This window comes from Chaetura pelagica, unplaced genomic scaffold (genome assembly GCF_000747805.2).
Source record: "Chaetura pelagica isolate M959 unplaced genomic scaffold, ChaPel_1.0 scaffold260, whole genome shotgun sequence".
Lineage (NCBI taxonomy): Eukaryota > Metazoa > Chordata > Aves > Apodiformes > Apodidae > Chaetura > Chaetura pelagica.
The window spans coordinates 1,336,168-1,358,695 of NW_009951940.1; the positions used below are offsets into that span (position 1 = coordinate 1,336,168).

At 40.0% G+C, this 22,528-nt stretch overlaps 1 protein-coding gene across 1 annotated transcript in view; it reads left to right on the forward strand.

The window, feature by feature from the left end:
- The window catches only part of TRAPPC9 (trafficking protein particle complex 9), a 453,230-nt gene that overhangs the window by 179,866 nt on the left and 250,836 nt on the right, over positions 1-22,528 (forward strand). The window contains exon 19 of the mRNA XM_009996696.1: positions 13,840-13,993. Within this exon, the coding sequence (XP_009994998.1) occupies positions 13,840-13,993 (154 nt within the window). The remainder of the gene's footprint in view (positions 1-13,839; positions 13,994-22,528) is intronic.

Consider the following 22,528-nt stretch of genomic DNA (forward strand, 5'->3'; position numbering starts at 1 on the left):
TCTCATTATCACCTAGATAAGCAATTACTGGCTTAACTAAATCCTATTGGATTTTTCACAAATTGAGGTGAAGAGGCTTTACTTTTTGACTTTTGGAAAGTAGAAGTGTGCAAAAGCACCATGGGGAGAGAGGTAAGTGTGGCTTCTCCTGCTCCTGTGGCTTCTGTAGCCTTGGAGAGTCACTCACATCTGCCTTCTATGTTTTCATCCCAGCCCTTTTTCCAGCTCCTGAAGTAGCTGCCAGGGGCTGGACCAGAGCCTCCTTGCAGTGGCATGAGGACAGGGCTCCAGGCACTGCTGCCCTGATGCCTGCAATGAGCAATAGTTTGCCTCAGTGCTGGGAATCTTAAGAGATGAGGAGCCTGAAAGCTTGTAAGTGAGAATTGTTTGCGCTGCGTTTTTTATCCCTGCTACATTATTCTCTTTGATGATGTTCATGATTACAAGCCCAAATTATCCCTACTTATTGTCACTCATATTACTGTTGGCAGTGGAGGTAGTGATTTGATTTAGTGATTTCCTGTGTTCTGAGGTAGTGTATGGATTTCTGTAAGGGAGCAGTCCAACTGAAAATGTGTAGGTACCTATTTGAAGGATATTACAACTGAAAAAACCCACCAAAACCCCTACTGTTTTATGGCTTTGTACTCAATTATGTGTCATTAGAGTCGTGTCTTATTTAGGAGGGAATGCTGCTATCTGGCCCATTTCCCACCACCTGGAAGTAACTTGATTTACAGTTAGGAAAACTACTCTTTTTAATAATGTCAAAACTCTAAATGTGCTATTTTAGTGGCATGCCTTACAATGTGTCATGTGCTAATTAAAGTCAGGTTTTGTCCTTTTTGGGAAACAATTCTACTGTAGTCTAGTCAAAGAATCTCATTTAATTACATGTGTAATACAACTTTCTGCCTTTTACTTAATTGGTCTCGCCCACGTTGTTTCTGCCTATTAGATGATAATTTAGCAATTTCCAATTTGTATATCCCTGAGGGAGGCTCAATGGGAATGAATGGGAGGGAAAAAAAATATCTCTGCAGCTTTATTCTTTGATTTACTGCTTGATGGTGTCTCTTTTAGTTGTGTAGAAGAATAGAAATACAGAATAGTAAGCAATAAAAAGAGAAATCTTTTGTGTAAAAAGCTTAGTTTCAGAACAAAGCAGATTGTGTGATCTTTGCTTAGTGTATTTGCAGTATTATTTGTTTACTGTAGGATATAGAGAACCATTTTTAATAATATATGCTTCCAGCTCTTGTATTAACCCTATAATCCATCTATACCTGTATAATGCATCAGAGTAAATTAGCACATCAGAAGCATTGGGGACTTCCTAGCTGTGGAAGGGAAGGTTTAGGAAATTACTACACAATTCTGGGATAAATTTTGGGATAATTTGACTCTAGGCTAAATTGTTAAATTGTTCTTTGCTGGTGGGGAAGGATTTATTTCTGTAAACTGTCAAATTGGCCAAACACTGAGTGTGTGTGAGAATCTATGTGCCCCTCTGTATTTCTGGGGAGGTTTTGGCTTCTTTGCAGGAACTGGGAACCAGGTGGGACAGGATGATTTAAAAATAAATAAATAAAAATTAGTGATCTATATATATATAGTGAATATATATTTATCATAGTCAGCAAAGTCTAGTCAATGAGTGAAAAGTATATGTAATTTTTATAAAATAGACCTCAAATAATTGTTTTCTGTTCTGGTACTTTAATTTTTACCTTGCAGTTTGTGGGGTTTTTTTAAGGAAAAATTGTCTTGCAGAAATTTAGATAGCATAATCTTCTGAGCTTTTGATATCTAGAATGGAATACTATAAAGAAACAGAGATTCACAGAATTTTAATTGCATGTTTTTACTTTCTCCATCAAACTTAGATTTAGATGTATGAAAAGATTTGTAAGTGTATAGGTTAAAAAGAAATGCTGAAAAATCCCCACTTTCAACATTTACATACTTTAAAACCCTACCAAAGCTTGTAAGTAATATCCAGTTCATTTTTTTACTTGAAACATTTGTTTCTCAGTTTATGAAGCACTGAAAAGATGAATCTAAAATAATATTTTTAAAGCTTTATTTCAAGTAGACATGAGTTAAATACTTAGATGAAAAATGACACAACTCCTTAATCCTGTTAGGAGTTTCCTAACTTATAAGAAGAATACACTCCCTTAAAAACTATGAAAAATTTGAAAAAGTTGAGTAGCATACTTAAAATTAGAGCTTCAGTGTGAAAGTTTTAATTGAAAGGTTATAATTTGGGGGGTTTGTTTTAAATTCTTTCCTCAGCTGGGGGTTTTGTGCACAGAGGGTGCACTGGAAATCTATCAAAACCAAAGTATCTTTATCTCAGACACAATTAATTGACTGCTCTTACCTTGTAGTATTTGTTATCTCCCTTCCCTCTACTTCCTCCAAATGTAGCAAAGAAATTAATTCTCGTGTTAAACACTTGTGTAGGTGAAAAAAAATAAGAAATGTTGTTTCATTAGTGGCAACAAAAATCCCATTTTTACCTCTGAGCTCTTGCACACTTACTGCATATTCTGGGGAAGCTTCCCAAGCATGACTGCTCATGAGTGAACTTTTCCTTTCCAAAATTCAAATGACTATGTTAAAACTATTTCTGAAGTACAGGAAAGAAAAGTCAAAAGCCCTTTGATCTGGGTGGATTTTAACAGGGTTTTTTAATCTGCTTTAATTCTTTGAAGATAGTTGAGTCACTGCCTGGACAGAAGGGAGGCACCCAAATAGGGCTGCCCCTTTGAGTGTGTATCATGTGAGGTCTCTGCCACCCTAATGGACTGAGGTGGCTTAACAGGGCAAGCAACTGCTCCAAAATGAGAATTTTTCCATTTTAATAATTTAATAAATCATAGAATTGTAGAATTATTTTGGTTGGAAAAGACCTTTAAGATCTTCAAGTCCAACTGTGAACCCAGCGCTGCCAAGTCCACCACTAACCCATATCCTACAGCACCACATCTACATGGCTTTTAAATACCTCCAGGGATGGTGACCCTACCACTGTCCTGAGCAGCCTGTTCCAGGACCTGACAACCCTTTCAGTAGAAAAATTATTCCTAATATGGAATCTGAACCTCCCCTGGTGCAACCTGAGGCCATTTCCTCTTGTCTCATCACTTGTTCTGTGGGAGAAAAGACCAACCCCCACCTCACTACAACCTCATTTCAAGTAGGTTTAATGAGCAAGAAGGTCTCCCCTCAGTCTCTTTTTCTCCAGGCTAAACACCCCCAGGTCCCTCAGCTGCTCCTCCTAAGACTCATGGGATGGTTTGTGTTGCAAGAGACCTTAAAGATCATCTAGTTCCAACCCCCCTCCATGGGCAGGGACACCTCCCACTAGACAAGTTTTTTTCCAATCCCCATCCAACCTGCCTTTGCACACTTGCAGGGAGGGGGCATCCACAGCTTCTCTGGGCAAGGCTTTTGCTCTAGACCCTTCCACCAGCTTCATTCCCCTTTTTGGGACACTCTCCCTACTGAATTTCTAGCTGTAGTATTCCCATTTGAAGCTTCACTTCCCTCTCCCATGGCAGCTCAAGCTCATGGCTCTCTGAACAAAAAGGACAACTCACAGGACAGTTATTTGGTAAGATACACAAATTTCCAAGTGGGAAGTTGCAGCAGTTGACTTTGGGCTAAAATAAGATGGTATTTTAGAGCTGTGCTCATTTTCTCATACACTAATGAGGCCAATCAGACAACTAGTGCAACACAGCAATACGTGGGACAGAATGTGCAAAGGTGAATAAATCGATACAAACATGATGAGACAGAAGTGAAGACAATCCTAGCTCTGCCTACTGCTGAAGTTGTATCCACGGCTGCTAAAGGCTGAGCTTAATTAGCAATAGAAACAACACCTTGGCTTAATAACCATTTTTTTTCCTGAGCAAGTGCTTTGAGGCTTTCACATTAATGTTCATTAAGGACCTAACAGGAGTTGGCATGAAGTGATAAGACCCATGTGGTCTTTCAGGCTTCTGACTCCTCGGTGGGAGGGTTTGTTATCTGAAAATGGCCTGTTTCTGGGCTTGCTTCTAATGTTTGAGTGTTACTGGTGGAGGAAGCACTAAATAAATCTCTCATGCATACAGTGTTTTGTGGGAATAGTATTGTTTAGGTGAAAATTTTCTACGAGTGAGGTGTGTAAAATTGTTACTAATAGCAGTGAGCAGTTGACTGCTCCAGAACCTGTACATCTCCTCAGGGGAAGCTTACTCACTCCCTAAGATTTAGGGAGCACAATTAAAGCTTCTTGGGCCCCCACTCGTGGTTGTGAACATTATTCCTGGTAATAGTTACAAAATAAGCTCTGAAGACCAGAACTCATGGACCATGTTGCTATGGTGGGAGATGTTTCCTGTTGCACTGGTGCTTTGCTTTCTTAAACTGATTATGTCCTGGTTGTTCCCCAGCTTTACTCTTTGGCAAACTACATACAGTATCACTCACAAAAGTTGCTTCTGGGACTTAAGAATCTGTAATAAAATCTGTATAACTATTATGTATCGAAATAATCAATGAGGATGTGGCAAAATAAACATTTTCAAGTCTGTGGACTGGTGTAACAAATATGAGACTCAGAGGGGATCTAATTAGTGTGTATAAATATATGAGGGCTGGGCATCAAGAAGGCAGGGACAAGCTCTTTTCATTTTGCCCTGTGATAGGATGAGGGGCAGTGGATTCAATCTAGAGCACAGGAAGTTCCACCTTACCATGAGGAAGAACTTCTTTATTGTGAGGGTTACAGAGCACTGGGACAGGCTGCCCAGAGAGATTGTGGAGTCTCCTTCTCTGGAGACTTTCAAGACCTGTCTAGATGTGTTTCTGAGTGACCTGCCCTAAATTTGGTCCTGTTCTGGCAGGGGGGTTGGACTCAATGCTCTCCAGAGGTCCCTTCCAACACCTAAAGTTCTGTGATTCTGTGGCTAATCAAGGAGCACTCTGAACAGCTGCCATTTTAAAAAGAAAATCATATTGTTAAATGTGAAGGTCACAAGTGTGATAAAAGTGTGCAGGTTGTACATCTGTGAAGGGAAATATTTTAGCAAACAGTGAACTGGTAGCAAATTTTGTTATCACAGTAAATCATCTCAAGGTGAACTTCTACTGCAGTACTGTGGGAACAGAGCAAATGTTATCTTTGTCCCTAAAAAAGAAGACAAACAAGTAGATTGTAACTTAATAATTCACTATGCACATAAAGTCTAATTGTATCCTCCATGGCCACCTGTGCATAGTTACACACTCAGAGTTCATGCAACCTGTCATTTTACCCAGAAAATGTTACTTCCTTTATGCAAAAGATTGGATATAAAGCTCTGTGTCACTTAATTTCCCCTTGTGTTGTCACCGAGATGGACTGCTTGATGGATGAATGATTTCTCAGTTGTGTTGGCCCTTCTGCTATTTTCAGCACTGTGTAGTTTGGAGCACTCTTGGTTTTGGTTTTGACTAGGACCTCAGTATCTTCTCTGACAATAACCTTTCATGTCATAACATGTGCAGGATGTTATGGTCACATGCCTTTAGGAGAGCATTGCCATCAATTTATTGGAGATTTTAAAGCTTTTACTCTGAAGAGAAAGTGAGTTGATGCTCCCAGTTTATGATTTTCAAGAGGCTCTGAGCCCCTTCTGAGGGACTTGCAGTCCCATGTAGGTCCTACACAGTCCCACCTCCATGTGTACCATAGTGCTGTGCCCATCAGTGTTGGGACAGGACACAGCCCATGCTTTTAAGTGATCTGGTGGTCATTCCTGACCACAGCGCTTCTTACCTTTATTTCTGATTTCTTTGGGGTGTTCCAAAAGCAGAGACACTTGGTGTTTTGTCCCATGTTCCTTAGTGCTAGCTGGGTGCAGAGTCAGAAGGAAGATAAGGGCTGGAGCAGGTGAGCACCTGATTCCTTCATTTGAGACTCCTTGGAAAAGATGCTCTGAACATAACAGAGATGCTTGCCTTGTTCTCTTTATTTTTTGGGGTTGAGAAGTGTTCTCTGTCTTCTCCTGAGAAGATTAGGAGGGTGAGAATCACGACAAGGCATGACTGTAGAATGAGGTGTTTTGGTCTTGTTTGTTAAATCTGGCCCAAAATTCCAGGTTTTTAATTTATATGTTTTCTTTTGAGCTTTCTGACATAGAAGAGCAATACTGAATTATTCAAATGAGCAACAACATATGAACATAGGCATTTTGAAATTTATTTCCCTGATTATTAATATTCACTGGAGGAAAGGTAGGAGGCACAGGATGGCATTATTTTGGATAATGACAGGATTACTGTCCTTGCTTAGTTCAGCTGTGATAAATAAAGGGAGGATATTGAACTCAGTCATCAAGTATTATAATGATTAGGCTTTTCTAGAGTTCCTAATGGAGTGAATGACAATTGCTTATTAGTCTCTTATGCCTCCTATAGAAATTGTTGTATTTATAGACTAGGCTATTACCATTATTATTATTTTGAATTTCTTATTTCATTTAGCAGTTAACAGTTGTGTTGCATGGTGATTGCCATAGAAATCCAAATTATTGAAATGGGCAAGTGAAAAAAGATGCAAGTGGAAGCTAATTATTATGTCTCTTCATTTCCAGTTTATGGTTTTCAGATTTGGAGCTACGAATTAAAAAGCCAGATTCTCAGCATGCATAGTATAATCTCATTTAAACCAAAGATTTATGTATCTAACATCTCTTCACACTGTTCCATTTTCAAATACTACATTATATACAGTGGAATTATCCTTTCCTGGTTTAACTTTTTATCATCTGAAGTGCTGTGGATCAGATAAGTATAAGCTGTGGAATTTTAGAGGCTGGAGCACTAAAGTTTGACTTTTATCTCCTCTTCAATTATTTTAAATAAATAATTAATTTCTTACATGCAAATTCTTTTAATTTAATTGACCTTTCCGAGATTAATAGAAAAAAAATATTATCTTTTGCTCTGTGTAGTTCAGATATTAAGTCAATCCTTTTGCTTTATTAAGTCAGTTTTAGGGCAGGAGGAGAGATCATTACTTATGGATCACTTGAGCTACTTATTTTTACAGTTGTATTTTATACTAGTGAATGAAATTTAGATTGCACTTGTAAAGCAGTGAAATAATCAGAAGTAAATACAAGTTATATGTTCATTTGAGTGACTTGAGTGTTTAATTTTCATCCTGGGATACATGTGTATTCATCTCACAAGAGATTTGATTCTTGAGGTCCCTCTTGGCCTGTAAATTATTGTCTGCAGCCACTACTCTACTATTTTTATATCAGCTCCAGAACTTGCATTTAGTGTGGAATTATGTACCTAAGACATGTTCTAAAAATGTATTACTGAGATTAAACAATGGAAGAATCAAGTTAAGTTTCTTTTTTTAAAGTAAGCATGTCTTTATGCCTTTTTTTCATGCAAGTGAGAACAAGAGTATCATCCTCTCTTCTGTCTTCTCCTGAATTTTAAAGCCATTGACTATAGAGGGATTATTTATATACATAAGGATTTTGCATAAGGAGTAGTAAAATGGTCTGGCTCTGTGTCTCTGCTGTCTACTTATAGAAGAAAGAAGGATGGACAGGAAGCATAATATTGAACAAAGTCCCCAGCTACCTCCTTTCAGCTTCATTATTGGAACAGCTTGCAAGCTCATCTGTGGATTATAGCATTTAAATAGGTAGTTAGTCATGAGGAAGATTTTTTGCGTTCCTCTTATGTCATTTCTTCCTAAAGATAATTGAATAAGGACTGTCTCTAGATTTTATTCTTCCAACCTAAGCAGCAGCACTTTATTTACTTAATGAAAGATAAAATCTTGTTACGTTAACCAGATTCCTGCTTTTCTTTTAATACCATGCCTGCTTTTAGCCCTGTTTTGTTTGGAGAGTGTGACATCTTTAATTTCACTTTATAGATTCAGCCTCTTACTTGAGATGAGACCATGTGAAGAACTGAGGTGCATCACTGAGGGACAGGGTACACCTGGGACTTGCCTGCTCTCCTGCCAGAGCAGGGGCAGGTGTTTGCAGCACTACAGGCAATACTCCCTTGCTGGATTTTTCACCTATTAAATTTATCTGGTACTTGCCACTTCCGTGAAACTGTCAGTGTTTCTTGATTGTAACTGGCAGTGTAAAGAGGGACGTGCAAGATGCTGGCTCAGGAACAGTCATGATGCCATTTAAAGGAAGGTTTTTCCCTTGACACACTTTACTTTCCATGGTGTATTTTGCGGTCAGTACGGAGTAATATTTCCAGTAAAGTTAAAACTCATGAGAGGTGGTGAAATGAACCCTCTGGTGTCTTTAATAATTTTCTGCTCTTCCTCTCCTAGGACTTCAGATAACTGTCATTGAAATGTCTGCTGCCCTGACACAAGCTTTGTCATTTTCCCCCCTGTAAGCCATCCTGACAGGTGACGTGAGACGATAGCGTGCAGACGTCCCATCAGCATTGCCAATAAGCTGACCTTCTCCTCTTCATTCATTTCATTTGTATTTGAGTAATTTGCATCCCTGTAATGATGCTTGGTTGTCTGAGGAGCTGTCACAACAGCTTGGGCTCCTTTCATGACAAAACCCAGTTGTTTCAAAACATGAGTGTTTCATTATTCATGAGAACTGTTGTTTCTTTATCCCCCGTCCTGCACAAGCAAGGTTACCCAGAGAGAAACAAAACCTGTTTTGCATTTGCAGGGTTGGCTATTAAATATTTTTACATAATGCAGTGTTTTTTATACAAATGTCTCATGATTTATTGACAGCTCTTCTTGGAGGAAATTTGGATAGCTACCCAGGAGGCAAAGATGGTTAAAATGAAATTCTAGTCCCTTTTCCTGGAGCAAGTCTGTGTTTAAACCTCTGCTTTTTAAGGTCTTTTATGTCTTCCCTGAGATGTAATTACTGTGAAGGGCAAGGTGATGTGTAGAGTTACCTGTGCACAACAGGAGCCATCATTATCCAAGCTGTTTGTAAGGAACTGAATGCCTGTTTCAATAGGAATTGTCTTGGTTTTTTACTTCTTTCTGCATAGATTCTGTAGATTCTTGTATATTGCAACAAACACGGGGAGAAGAGAAGTGCAGGGAACTCTTAACAAGAATCAGGCTGTAAAGTATCTGTAGGGAGAAGTGAAGAAAGACTTTTGCAGCTAAAATACATCTCAATATCAGGAACATGATACATGGAACAAAGTTGTGCAATGGTCAAGGGGTTGCCTTTCACTGTGGGGAGACCTTATTGCCTTCTACAACTACCTGGAAGGAGTTTGTAAAGAAGCAGGTGCTGGTCTCTTCTCACAAGTAACTGGGGATAGAACAAGAGGAAATGGCCTGAAGCTGCACTAGAGGAGGTTTAGACTGGACATTAGGAAGGACTTTTTCACTGAAAGTGTTCTCAGACATTGGAATATTCTGCCCAGGGAGATGGTTGAGTCACCATCCCTGGATGTGTTTAGAAGTCATTTAGATGTGGTACTTGGGAATACGGCTTAGTGCTGGCCTAGGTAGAGTAGGGTTAACGGTTGGACTTGTTGATCTTGAAGGTCTTTTCTGACCTAAGTGATTCTGTGATTCACTGCCTTCTACTTCTTGTAGGATAAAGCCACAAATCATCTCCACAAATCACTTAAAAACTGGAAAAAAAATATTTATTTATTTAAGCTGGTGTTTGCAACACAATGCCCAGTTTATCTATTTCCTCCTTCAATCAACTGGCTTCAGCAATTGTTCATCCAGTCATTAATACCTGACTGGTGAAATGCTTCTTTTGAGATGGAAGAAATCAGTGTGTTCCAAGGAAAGCAAAGAAGCTGGGTTTGTGTAGGGGTAGGTTTTTAAGGATGAGTGACTGATTTAGGTTATGGTGTTTATTTTTTGTCTTGATTTTTGTGGAAAGTCTTCCAATTTGCTACACATCCCATAGCAGAGGAATAAATACTCAAGTAACATTATTCTTATAAAAATGCAGAGACAAAACTCGAGATGGGTATTTTAGCACAAGAAGAAGTAAGAAGACTGGTGATGAAAGGCATATATGCTTGAGAAAAAGAGCTAGGGTTAAATTTTGTCGTGCTTTATGTGTGTCAATATAGTCTTGAAAAATTTTATTTTCTCTCTGTTGCTTTCATACATTCTGCCCACAGCTGTAGTCATCATATTGGTTTGTGAGATTGTTTTTCCTCTTCATAATTCTCTTTTAATCAGACCTTTTCACTTTCTAGCTGGCAAGTATGTTGTTGGGGGTGGTTTTATATCTTCTCATGTGACATGAGGTGCCACTGTGCTCAATATAGTATATACAGAGTATATAAAAAGATGGGTAAAACATTTGTAAAATTCCTATAGGTTCCGGGTACTAAGAGCCTTGTTTACTAAAGTTTCCCATATCTTACAGCTCAATAAAAGTTATTTCAAAAGAGCTGCAAAATGAATGAACTGTTGCTAAGAGCAATCTAGGCTATATCCCTCAAGCTGGTGTGGATTTCTTGAAGACTGTTGGAGGAAAAAAGTGCTTCCATGCATATTTAATTTTCAGAAAAAAAAATGTGCTTTATTGGCAGTAATGATCCATTAACAGAGGAATACAATCTGAACACCCTCAATTAAATATTAAATATTGTCAGGAAGGAATGTTTTTCTAATGTATCATTCACTTAGAGAAGTGTGGCACAACAATTAGATAGGAGCTGTTTTTCAGGCCTGTTGGGAGATGGATTCTAAATATGTTTTGAATGTTTGCGACGAAGGTAATTTGAATATGACTATAGGTAACTAACTGTGGCTGTTTGAGGATTTAAGCAGTACTGTGTACATAGCAGAAATCAAGTCCTGGGTTTGCATCTGCTTATGTACCACAGTGATGAAATAAGCTCAGGAATGAAGGTAAAAAATGTTTTCATAATCTTCCAGTTGTGTCTCTGTCTTCCACATGCATTGCCCGTGCAAAGTTCAGGGAACTCAACCTGCATTTGCAGAATCACAGAATTACTGGGGCTGGAAAAGGCCTCTGAGATCATCAAGTCCAGCCTATGACCAACACCACCATGTCAGGCAGACCATGGCACTAAGTGCCACATCCAGCCTTTCCTTAAGCACCTCCAGGGATGGAGCCTCCACCACTAAACTCCAACTTAAACCTCCCCTGCAGCAGCTTCAGGCCAGGCCCTCTTGTCTTGTTGCTTGGTGCCTGGAAAAAGAGCCCAGTGCCCACCTGACTACAGCCTCCCTTCAGGTAGCTGAAGAGAGGGAGAAGGTCTCCCCTGAGTCTCCTCCAGGCTAAACAACCCCAGCTCCCTCAGCCTCTACCTATAAGACTTTCCCTCTAGTCCCTTCACCAGCCTTGTTGCTCTCCTCTGGACCTGCTCCAGCACCTCAAGATACTTCTTGCAGTGAGGGGCCCAGAACTGGACACAGGACTCGAGGTGCAGCCTCACCAGGGCTGTGTACAGGGGGAGAATCACATCCCTACTCCTTCTGGCCACACTATTCCTGATACAAGCCAGGATGCCATTGGCCTTCCAGGCCACCTGGGCACACTGCTGGGACATGTCCAACCAGTTGTCAACCAGCACCCCCAGGTCCTTTTCTGCTGGGCAGCTTTCCAGCCACTCTTCTCCCAGCCTGTAGCATTGCCTGGGGTTGTTGTGGCCGAAGTGCAGGACCCTGCACTTGGTCTTGTTGAACCTCATGCCACTGGGCTTCAACCCATCAATCCAGCCTGCCCAGCTCCTCCTGCATCTTCTCCCTTCCCTCCAGCAGATCGACACTCCTCCCAACTTAGTGTCATCCACAAACTTACTACAGGTGGACTCGGTTCCCCTTATCCAGGTCGTCAATAAAGATGTTGAATAGAACATATTCAAGTTGCAGTAAGAACTGATAGCATTAGTCATAGTTTCAGGCCTGGTCTTTTTTAAAAACCCACTCCACAGAAGGTATCTAGCTGTCTTTATTACATTCTTTATTTCTGACTTGATTCCTGCAGTTACTGCAGTCCTTTTCTGTAGCTCATCTTAGCTTTTTTTAGATGTCCAGCCCATGATGGACTTTGCATGCAAATGAAGAACACTTAATGATCTCTTGCTGTAGGAATAAATAGCCTAAACAAAACCTCCTGTTAGAGAGGAATAGATTAATTCCTCTCCTTTTTTTGATTTTTAAATGTGAAGATCAGCAAAGGTGTCTGCAGAAGACATTGTTGACAGAAATAGCATCGTGCCATGTTTGTCTCAGTGCTGTATTTGTAGTTTGTAATCATGAAGGTAGTTTTGGAACATTAACAGCTTCTCCTGAGATGGTTGGATTTGAATTAATCTTTTCCACAGTAAAGTTCATAAGTTCTAGATTAGTCCTTGTTCTTGTAATTACTGTGTATTTTTGCCTCAATTTCTTTTAGGGTCAAGATTTAGTTAAATTAATGCTACTTATGGAAAATCTCTTCTGGTCTGGAGAGTTTCAAAGCCCTTTCTTGTTGACTTTTCTCACTAGCACTTTCCTTTTGGCAACATTTTTGGAATATGTTTTCTTCTTTATGTGTAGAAACAGGTAAAGGAATGATAATAATAATTCTGTGTTGCTGTGAAATGCCCTTCCCATATCCCTTTGGCTGTAGTTCCATTTCATCATGAATGCTTTTCAGAGCTGCTGCTTGGTCATCTGTTTTCCTTATGTGCAAAGTCATCTCAAGAGCAATATATTTTAATTCTTCCCTAATTATTTTTCTATTTCAGACGATTCAGGAAATTAAAATTGTTTTGGCAGCACAGTGTATTAGATCTGCTATAACCACATTTCATGTGATGTGAGCTGGTCTAAATTCCCTTTATATTAGATTAGTCATTCTAGTTTTACATATAAGTGTTTAGCATGCATTATAGCATAATATATTTAATTTAATTTGCTTTTATGCCTAACTGTACATTTAATAAAGGAATTATTTAACCTTTTACTACCAATGAATTAGACTATGATACTGAAATTAATATTGCCTGTAATTCATGAAGATAGATTACACAAGATGGAAGCATCCTCTGAAACAAAAAGCCAAGGGACACATTTAAGCCCTAGAACTGTGGTTATTTTATCTTTCCTTCCTGAGTTTTGTAAGGAAATATTTAAAGGAAAAATTAGGAAGTTGTCCTGTAAAACCCATGAAGAGGACATAGCTCTCTAAGTCTGTTTCTGTTCACTTCAGGAGACACTTTTGTAAATAATATTGTCTCTTCTGTATAGTTTTGGTTTAAGAATCTACTTTAAATAGTATGTTCATCAGGATTTGGCTGGTCTTGCTGATTTTGTTTAGCAAGTATTAAGCACACCAGGAGCTTTTACATACCAGGAGTGAAGGCAGATGAAACTCTGCAGAACCACAATAAGGTCATCTCATTGCAACTGCAAAAGAGATCATAGAATCCTAGAATGGTCTGGGTTAGAAGGGACCTTAAAGATCATCCAGTTCCAACCCCCCTGCATGGGCAGGGACACCTCCCGCTAGGTCAGGTTGCTCAGAGCCCCAACCTGGTCTTCAACACTTCCAGGTGCCTGGTGTGCCACTCTCAAAAGCATTAAAATGTTGATTGATGATTTGTAAAAAATCTTACCATCTTCAGTAGACTTGGACTTGTTTCCAGTAGCATAAATGGTATGGTTTATATATCACTGGTGTACGGAGTAGATACGACTGGGACAAGTTTGCTAATATTGTGATGCTTGGTTGCCCACTGGTATTTTTGCTGCAGAAGTAACATCTGGAACATTGCTATAGTAAAAATCCTGCTTTTTTTTCCTCTTTCTTTTTCCCTGTGCTACAGCATGGCTATCCAAGTTGACAAGTTCAGTTTTGAGAGCTTCCCAGAATCCCCTGCTGATGGGACCCAGTTTGCCAACGCAAAGCAGCTGGAAGAAGAAAGGCAACAAGCAAAAGGTCTGGAGATTAACAGCAAGCTGGATATTTGCTGGAAAATTATATCCTTGCATAAATTCTTGCTTTTAAAAATATATAAATAGATGCCCTATGACACATTTTATTTTGTAATTCAACTCACTTTATAGCAGTGTTACTGAAAAGTAATTAGAACTATGAAGTGTATAATAATTATAGACTGTTTAAGGTTAATTGTGCTGTATGCTGTTTAGATGATGCTTGGGTCTTACTATCATGGCTTTTTGATCCTGGCACAAGCCTGGTGTGTTTTTCTCAACTTCCAGGAAACTGATGAAGTATAATTAGGATTGATAAGTTGTAGTTTTACAAAGTCAGATTTTTCTGTTCTACCCCCACCAAGTAACTGAATCATGAAAAAAGACATGAAGCTTTAAAGAGTTTACATGTATTTATTTAAATTTGGAGAAATTAGAACACATTTGAATAATTTATTTGGAAGTCCTCTCCACAGATTTAATAAGAGAACTGCTCTTGGGTAGACATTTTAAGGCTTAGGAACGACTTGTATGATGGTGTAGTCATCCTAAAGATGAAATTCCCATCATAATTTTAAAGGAAGTAAAATAATGCCTTATTATTAGTAGTTACACAATGCATTCAGTTTAGAGGTAAAATAAACCAAATTTTGTAATTTCCATAAAAAATAACTTGCTTGACTTCTGAAACATTCATTTTTTTCATTATTTTCCTCAGGGCAATGTTCTGTGCAGCCAGCAGCCCCCAAGACAGGTGTTGATACTCAGCATCTTCCAGGAGATTTCTATTTTTCGCTCAGATCATCCTCAGATTCCCATGATAGTGTGTGGCAGGAGATGAGAAAAAAAGTGACAATCAAATTGTGGTTTATATTTAGAGATGCCTTTTTTGTACTTTTAATTGTACTTTTATCTAGTGAACTGAAATGATTTTTTAAGTACTAATTATTAAATCAGCTTCACTGGATTAGTCAAAGGCAGAAGTTGAGACATAAATGAGGTTCCTAGTGTCTTGGTTCTGTCCAGGCTCCCTAAGCCCCATTTCAGAAAGAATTTCATTCATGCAAAAATGTCAATATTTAACCAGAATTCACTTTCCATATTACAGAAAGATACAAATGTTCTTTGATACCATAGCTGAATGCTTATGCTGGAATGGAGTGCATGGTTGTAATAATTTTATCATGGTGTAAAAATACATTCTCATTCATTTCTGTTGCTGAGCAACACTGTTTACATTCATTCTGTGTTCTGTATTTAAGCCTAATTTTCATACTGAAACTATCATGGCTGACATGTCAGTCAGTACCTTAAGATACCACCAGTAGAACAAAGAATGAATTTGGTGTATTGAATTCAGTGAAGGCACTAATTCCTGTGTTTGTAAGATTTGTTACAAATGTTCTCTCTGTTCCTACATCTGAAGCTACTCTAACAAAAGGCAGCAATTTGCACGTGTTTAAAAATTCTTAAAGAAACATCTTTAAGGTGAGATGCTGGCCCAGGTTGCCCAGGGAAGCTGTGGCTGCCCCATCCCTGGCAGTGTTGAAGGGCAGGTTGGATGGGGCTTGGAGCAACCTGGTCTGGTGGGAGGTGTCCCTGCCCATGCAGGGGGGTTGGAACTGGATGATCTTTAAGGTCCCTTCCAACCCAAATCATTCTATGATTCTGTGATCATAGAATGATAACAATAAATAAAGGCTTCACATTTTACATGTGTGGATGACACTGACTGCACTGGGATGTTAGTTACATGAAACTCCTGTGAGGGTCAAAAACAGTTCAAAAAGGATGAGGATTTCAGGTTGCACCTGTATGTCTGGAGAAGCATTTTCCAGTATGGAAAGTTCATTTTCCTTGGCTTAATCAGGGAGGTATTCAGGGCTTCAATTGATGAGATATTCAGAGCTTCATTTGTGAAAGTATTGCAAACCTTGATCAGTTTTCATTTACTGCTGGAAGACTGAAGGCAGGAGGGTAAGACAACACAGCATATTATTCACTTCAACCTTTGGATATTTTTGAGAGAATGAAAATTATTGGCAAAATTGACCTTATGAGGAAGCTTACTGCCATGCCATTTCAATTAAGAAAAATGTAATTTAGTGTAACTTTGAGATTATAGGTATATTGAGATAATTTAAATTAAGAACATGCTGTCTGGGATTTAGCATCTGTTCGATGGCATCGGTATCAGCTCATCAGCTGGGGTTTGTTTTAGCACAGGATTTGACCAGACAGAGCACATGTAGGATTAAGGTGATGAATATTTCCAAAAGATGCTTCTCTTCATATTTTCTCAACATTTTAAAAGAAATTTTATATTTTTTTCAGGGACCTTCTATGCATTCTGACTCATGGATCAAGGCATCTGTAGAGAGTGTTCTTTAAAGTTTCTAAAATGCTGTGTCTGTTGCTGAGTGCTTGAAGATCTTCATTTTTTTACTGATGCTTTGTACCTGACTTCTTCAAAATCTAGAGTGAAGAAATGTCATGTTCCCCATGTGGAAGATAAAGGGCAGGGTGAACTTCTCTTTGGGGTCTTTACATGCTCTTCAGAGTATTCCATTGGTTTGTGCCATCTGCATTTTGACTGCAGAAATTAAAATATATTCATAATTACTTCAGAGAATTTGGTCTCATGCAGATGATTGTTATTTTTAGAAGAATGAACAAAGATTTATCAACGTTCAGATGGTGGAAATAATTTTTCATAGGAAAGACAGAGAAGCTTGGGTAAGGGGAAGCATCAAGAATCATAGAACCGTAAAATGGTTTGGGTTGGAAGGGACCTTAAAGATCATGTAATTTCAACCCCCAAGCATGGCAGGGACATCTCCCATTAGGCCAGGTTGCTTCAAGTTCCATCCAGCTCACCCTTGAATACTTCCAAGTTATTTATTCATCAGTTTTATGTCTATTTTTTTTTGTCATAACTCTTGCTGCTGCTTAATGAAAAGTCTTTCCCCATCCTCTAGCTCTGGGTGCTCTCACCCTTCTGATGAAGTGAGGTAAGAACATCTTTGCCAGCAGACTTGTGTTTGTCATAACTCTTGCTGCTGCTTAATAAACAGTCTTTCCCCATCCTCTATCTCTGGGTGCCTCTTCTCACCCTTCTGATGAAGTGAGGTAAGAACATCTTTGCCAGCAGACTTGTTAGTCTAGGGAGTGTAGTTTTAAACTTCTTACTTTGCAGGGTGGACCCCAAAGACTGTAGTGCAAGAAAGGGGAAGCCTGAGCAGGAGAAAGTGATGCATTAGGATCTCCAAATCTAACCTGAAGTATGATGAGAGCCCATGTCAGATGCTTACAGCTGAATTTGCAAAAGCATGTGGAGGAGGACTTGGAGGTCAGTATGCAGTTGCAGAGCTCTGGTGTCATCAAGACTTCAGAGACACAGTGAACAGGTGTGGATTAACAGGTGGATGTGGGTTATCTAGGAAGGTTAGGCAGATGATGAAGTGCACAAGGAAATATTGGGAAAGGCACGATGGGCTAATTGAAAGCTTTTCAGTCAAGAACAGAGGTGTCTGACAGGGTGATGTGATCTGCATTTGTTACAGGCCACCCGAGCAAGAGATGAAGCTGGATGTACTACTTTTATGACTGGAAGAAGTCTTCCAGTTGCTGGTTAGGAGATTGCTGGAGTCCTTTAAAGACATTGTTTGTTCATAGGTGCTGGGTGGCTGCTTTGGCATCTGCTGTGTGGGATCTGCTACTTGAACACACTTAAGATCCAGTTAAAGGGATGAGTTTGATGATAGGGTTGGCTGCAGTCACCCTGAGATGGTGGAGGTTAATATCCTGAGGGAAGTGTGGAAGGCAAGTAGCAGGACAATGACTTTCTACACAGGCATATAGCAATAGGATGAGGTGTAACAGTTTCAAAGTGAAGGGGGGTGGATTTAGATTACAACAGGCTGCCCAGAGAAGTTGTGGATGCCCCATCCCTGGAAGTGTTCAAGGCCAGATTGGATTGAGCAACCTGGTCTAGTGGGAGGTGTCCCTGTCCATGGCAGGGAGGTTGGAAGTAGATGATCTTCAAGGTCTCTTCCAACCCAAACCATTTGATGGCTCTATGACTGCAAAATTTAGGAGAGGAGACTTTGAGGCACTGGCAGGCAGGATTGCACAAGATGCTGCCCTTGGGAGCAGAGGGATCCAAGGGAGGTGGTGGACCTCCAGGGAGAGCCTTCTGATAAGCCCAAGAGTTGCAGCAGCCAACAAGTACATCTGATCTTCCAGCAAGGTATGTCACGAGGTGACTGCAGCAAGTTGCAGACAGGTACATTCCAGTTAGGTACTAGGAAAAATCCACAAGGAGGGTGCTCAAACAGTGGAACAGATTGTCCAAAAGTGCTGTAAAATTGATGTCCTTGGTGATACTGAAAATTTCCATCCTTTGAGCATAGGGCTGGACAGTGACTCTGGAATTGCCTTTCAGTAGAAGTTAGTGATTTGTGTGGCCAGGCAGTGGGCTGGGGCAGAGAATGACTGTGGAAAACTGAGCTTTTCCTCCCCCTGTCTTCTGCTTCTCCCAGGTTTGATTGCAGCCAGAGGAATTTTCTAATGTACTGTGAAAGAATTGCTATTTCAGTGAAATGAGGCTAGAACACTTTGGAGTAGTTTTCTTGAAAATATTCTAAACCTGCCCCTAACAGCCTTTTAAAAATGAGACTTCCAGGGTGACTGTAAATATCATGTTCTATTTTTAACTTTTCTAATAGTTAGATATTTTTTTTTCTCACTTCAGCCTTAATTTCTGTGATTTATGTGAAGTCTGTCCTATTTCCAATGTTTTCTTACATTTTTCAAATTGTATTCTGTGCCCCTCCTCCCCCCCTCCTTTTTAAAATTTATTTTATTTTTCTATATTTAAACCTAATTGCCAACTCTTTTCCAAAGCACATTTTCTTTCAGGGATATTGCTGATATTGCTCTGCACTATAGCTATATTTTTCTTGATACGTGGGATCCAAAGCTGGAAGCAGTACTGCAGGTGAAGTTTCTTACAGAATAAAAGCTGTACTTGCCACGTTTCACAGATGATAATTGCTCAGAGAACTATTCTTGACTTCTTCTGCAAGTGTCCCATGGCTGATTGCTTTTTGGTTTTTCTTTTGCACGTCATCCAGTATAACTGAGTGAATAATTATCCCCCACTCACATTTACAGATTTGTTGATTCCTTACAGTGTGATACTTGGAAGTTTTCTTCATTGAATTTCATCTAAGGAGCTGCTGAGGTCACTTGGATTATTCAGCTTGGAGAAGAGGAGGCTGAGGGCTGACCTCACTGCAGTCTGTGGCTTCCTCACCAGGGGAAGAGATAGGGCAGGTCCTGGTCTCTTCCCTTCTGTGACCAATGACAGGACCCAGGGAAATGGCAGGAAGCTGGATCAGGGGAGGTTTAGGTTGGGTATCAGGAAAAAGTTTTTCCCCCACAGGGTGGTTGAGCACTGGAACAAGCTCCCCAGGAAAGTGGTCACAGCACCAAGCCTGTGTGAGTTCAAGAAGCCTTTGGATGATGCTCTCAGGCACATGGTGTGATTCCTGGGGTGTCCTACACAGGGACAGGAGTTGGACTTGATGATCCTGATGGGTGCCTTCCAACTCAGCATTTGCTATGATTCTACGATTAGCTTTGTGAGCACTGACATCTTTTCTGAGGACATTATTATTGGGAATGTTTTTGTATTTCATCACCTACATAGCCAGTCAGAATTTTGGAATTGTTTTGTATTGGTCAAAGCCTTGGATCATCTCATTTGACAGGTTGTCTGGGCTTGACAGCAAACCCCTGATGACAGGTATTGAAATTTACCTTTCACAGAATCACAGAATCCTAGGGGTTAGAAGGGACCTCAAAAGATCACCCAGTCCAACCCCCCTGCCAGAGCAGGGTCACCCAGAGCACATGACACAGGAATGTGTCCAGGTGGGTTTGAATGTCTCCAGAGAAGAAGACTCCACAGCCTCTCTGGGCAGCCTGTCCCAGGGCTCTGTCACTCTCACAGGAAAGAAGTTCTTCCTGATATTCACATGGAACCTCCTGTGCTCCAGTTTGCACCCATTGCCCCTTGTCCTATCACTGGACATCACTGAACAAAGCCTGGCTCTGTCCTCCTGACACTCACCCTTTACATATTTGTAAACATTGATGAGGTCACCCCTCCGTCTCCTCTTCTCCAAGCTAAAGAGACCCAGCTCCCTCAGCCTTTCCTCATCAGGGAGATGTTCCACTCCCTTCATCATCTTCGTAGCTCTGCGCTGGACTCTTTCGAGCAGTTCCCTGTCCTTCTGGAACTGAGGGGCCCAGAACTGGACACAATACTCCAGATGCAGCCTCACCATGGCAGAATAGAGGGGGAGCAGAACCTCCCTTGACTGACTAACCACTCCCTTTCTAATGTACCCCAGGATGCCAGTGGCCTTCTTGGCCACAAGGGCACATTGCTGGCTCATGGTCATCCTCCTGCCCACCAGGACCCCCAGGTCACTTTCTCCTACCCTTCTCTCCAGCAGGTCAGCCCCCAGCCTGTACTGGTCCATGGGGTTGTTCTTCCCCAGATGCAAGACTCTACACTTGCCCTTCTCTGCTTACTTTTCTACTTTTTTACACTTTTCTATTTGTTCAGCTCTTGATGACTTCACCTTGATCATAATTATCATCTTCAGTTAAGAGAATTTTGCATGTTATAGGAGTTTGTCCGTCCGTAAAGGTTTCCTTGGAAATATTTTACTTGGATGGAGCTTTACATTTCGATGCAGCTTCTTAGCATCAACAATTGTTTGCAAAACTCTTATTCAAGAACCTCAGTAACTGCCTGTGATTAGTTCTAATAATAAAGTACCACAATAATAATCAAGCAGAAAGCTTAAAACATGACTGGGCTACTGCTGTAAGTAAAACACCATTGTTAATAATTACAATTTGTTTTTCATGAGTATAATTTTTATTGATGAACATCTGCTAATTTGTTTATGACTGTGTGCATGCTTTCACCTGTATTTATTTGCAAAGAGCTGAGAAATGTGTTACTGGAAGTGAATCCTTTGAGAAGGATGCAAGATGTGGAATTGCTGCATAGCAGAGAGAAAAAAACAACCTTAAGTAGCTTTAAGACAGAAACCATTTGAAAAAAATCTGTTATATTTTTAAGCAGTTGGGTTTAGATAATGTGTTGTGTTATAGTTGTGGGTACCCAGATACACATTAGACAACCAAGATGTTATAAAAGATCAGACTTTTCCTCAGGGAAATAACTGGTTCATTTGACTGTCATTCAGGTTTTTGGGATGAAACAGTTTATATCACATACAATCTGTTGCTAAAGAAACAGGAAATAGAAGTGTCTGCTGTGAAAAAGTCACTTTTGGTTTACATACTTGGTTTATATTTTTAAACAGCATCTGGTGGTTGTGTTTTCCTTGGCTCTGAGGCCCCCACTGAAGCTGGAGGGGCCCAGACTGATTGTGCAAATGGAAGTGTCTTGAGCTGCCAAACGTGAGCAGTTGCACTGGGGACTGGGAAGCAGCTGCTTCAGTCCTGGCTGCTGCTTCTGGTGTTAACAGCAGAGGTGGGACTGCTGCATGTGAGACCTGAGCCAACCAAGGCATTCAAGAATCTGCCTGCTGTGGAACAGCAGGTTTGTAGCCAGATTTCAGCACAAGGTTTGGAGGTTTGGTTCAGTAGATTCCACACAGTCACACTGGCCTTTGGCAATCTGTACTTCTATTTCTCTGTGTAATTCAGGTTGGAGGGAACCTCTTCAGTTCTGTAACACCCTGCCCTGCAGTTGTGTCCATTGCCTCTCTTTGTATCACTGTGCTCCTCCAAAAAAAGTCTGGCTCCATCTTCTGTATGCCCTCCCACTATAATAGACAATAATAAAATATGTCCTCAGGCTTCCCAAGACCAACCAAACTTGTTCTCTCAGTTCCTTTGTGGATGTTATGTGCTTCAGCTCTGTATCATCTTGGTAGCCCTCCAGGGAACTTTATCCTGTCTTTCAGTGTCTTGAACTGGGGAACCAGAACTGGATGCAGCATTTAAGGAGTGTAGACATGTCATTTTTTTCATTAGTTAAGGTACAGTTCTGCATATATTTTGCACCCAATCTAAGTATTGGTCTCAAAGATCATCTGTAGCTGTGCTGAATTTGAAACTGCAAAATGCCATTTCCTTGTGAATACATGGAGATGCTTCAGTAGCATTTGCTAATGATGAAGTGTGGAGAATCACTCACCTCTTTTATTGTTATTTTATAATGGTATCTGAGACATCAAGATTTCTGTGGAGCTTTAGGCAGTAAAAATTTGTAATATTCTCAGCACCACTGTGAGCCAAATGCAAGTAAATTACAGTTAAGTTACTTTAATGTTACATTTAATGGCAACCACTCTGTTTTAAAACTTCTTTTAAATACTGCCTTTTTATTAGTGTTTACTCTCGCTTATAGTCCTTTCATTAGAGATGTGATAACAGAATTATTTATCTGCAATACCTATAAAGTAATGCAAATTATCTACTCTCTATCCTGCAGTTTGGTTGATGGTATCCTGGGTCTTGTTTTTCAGC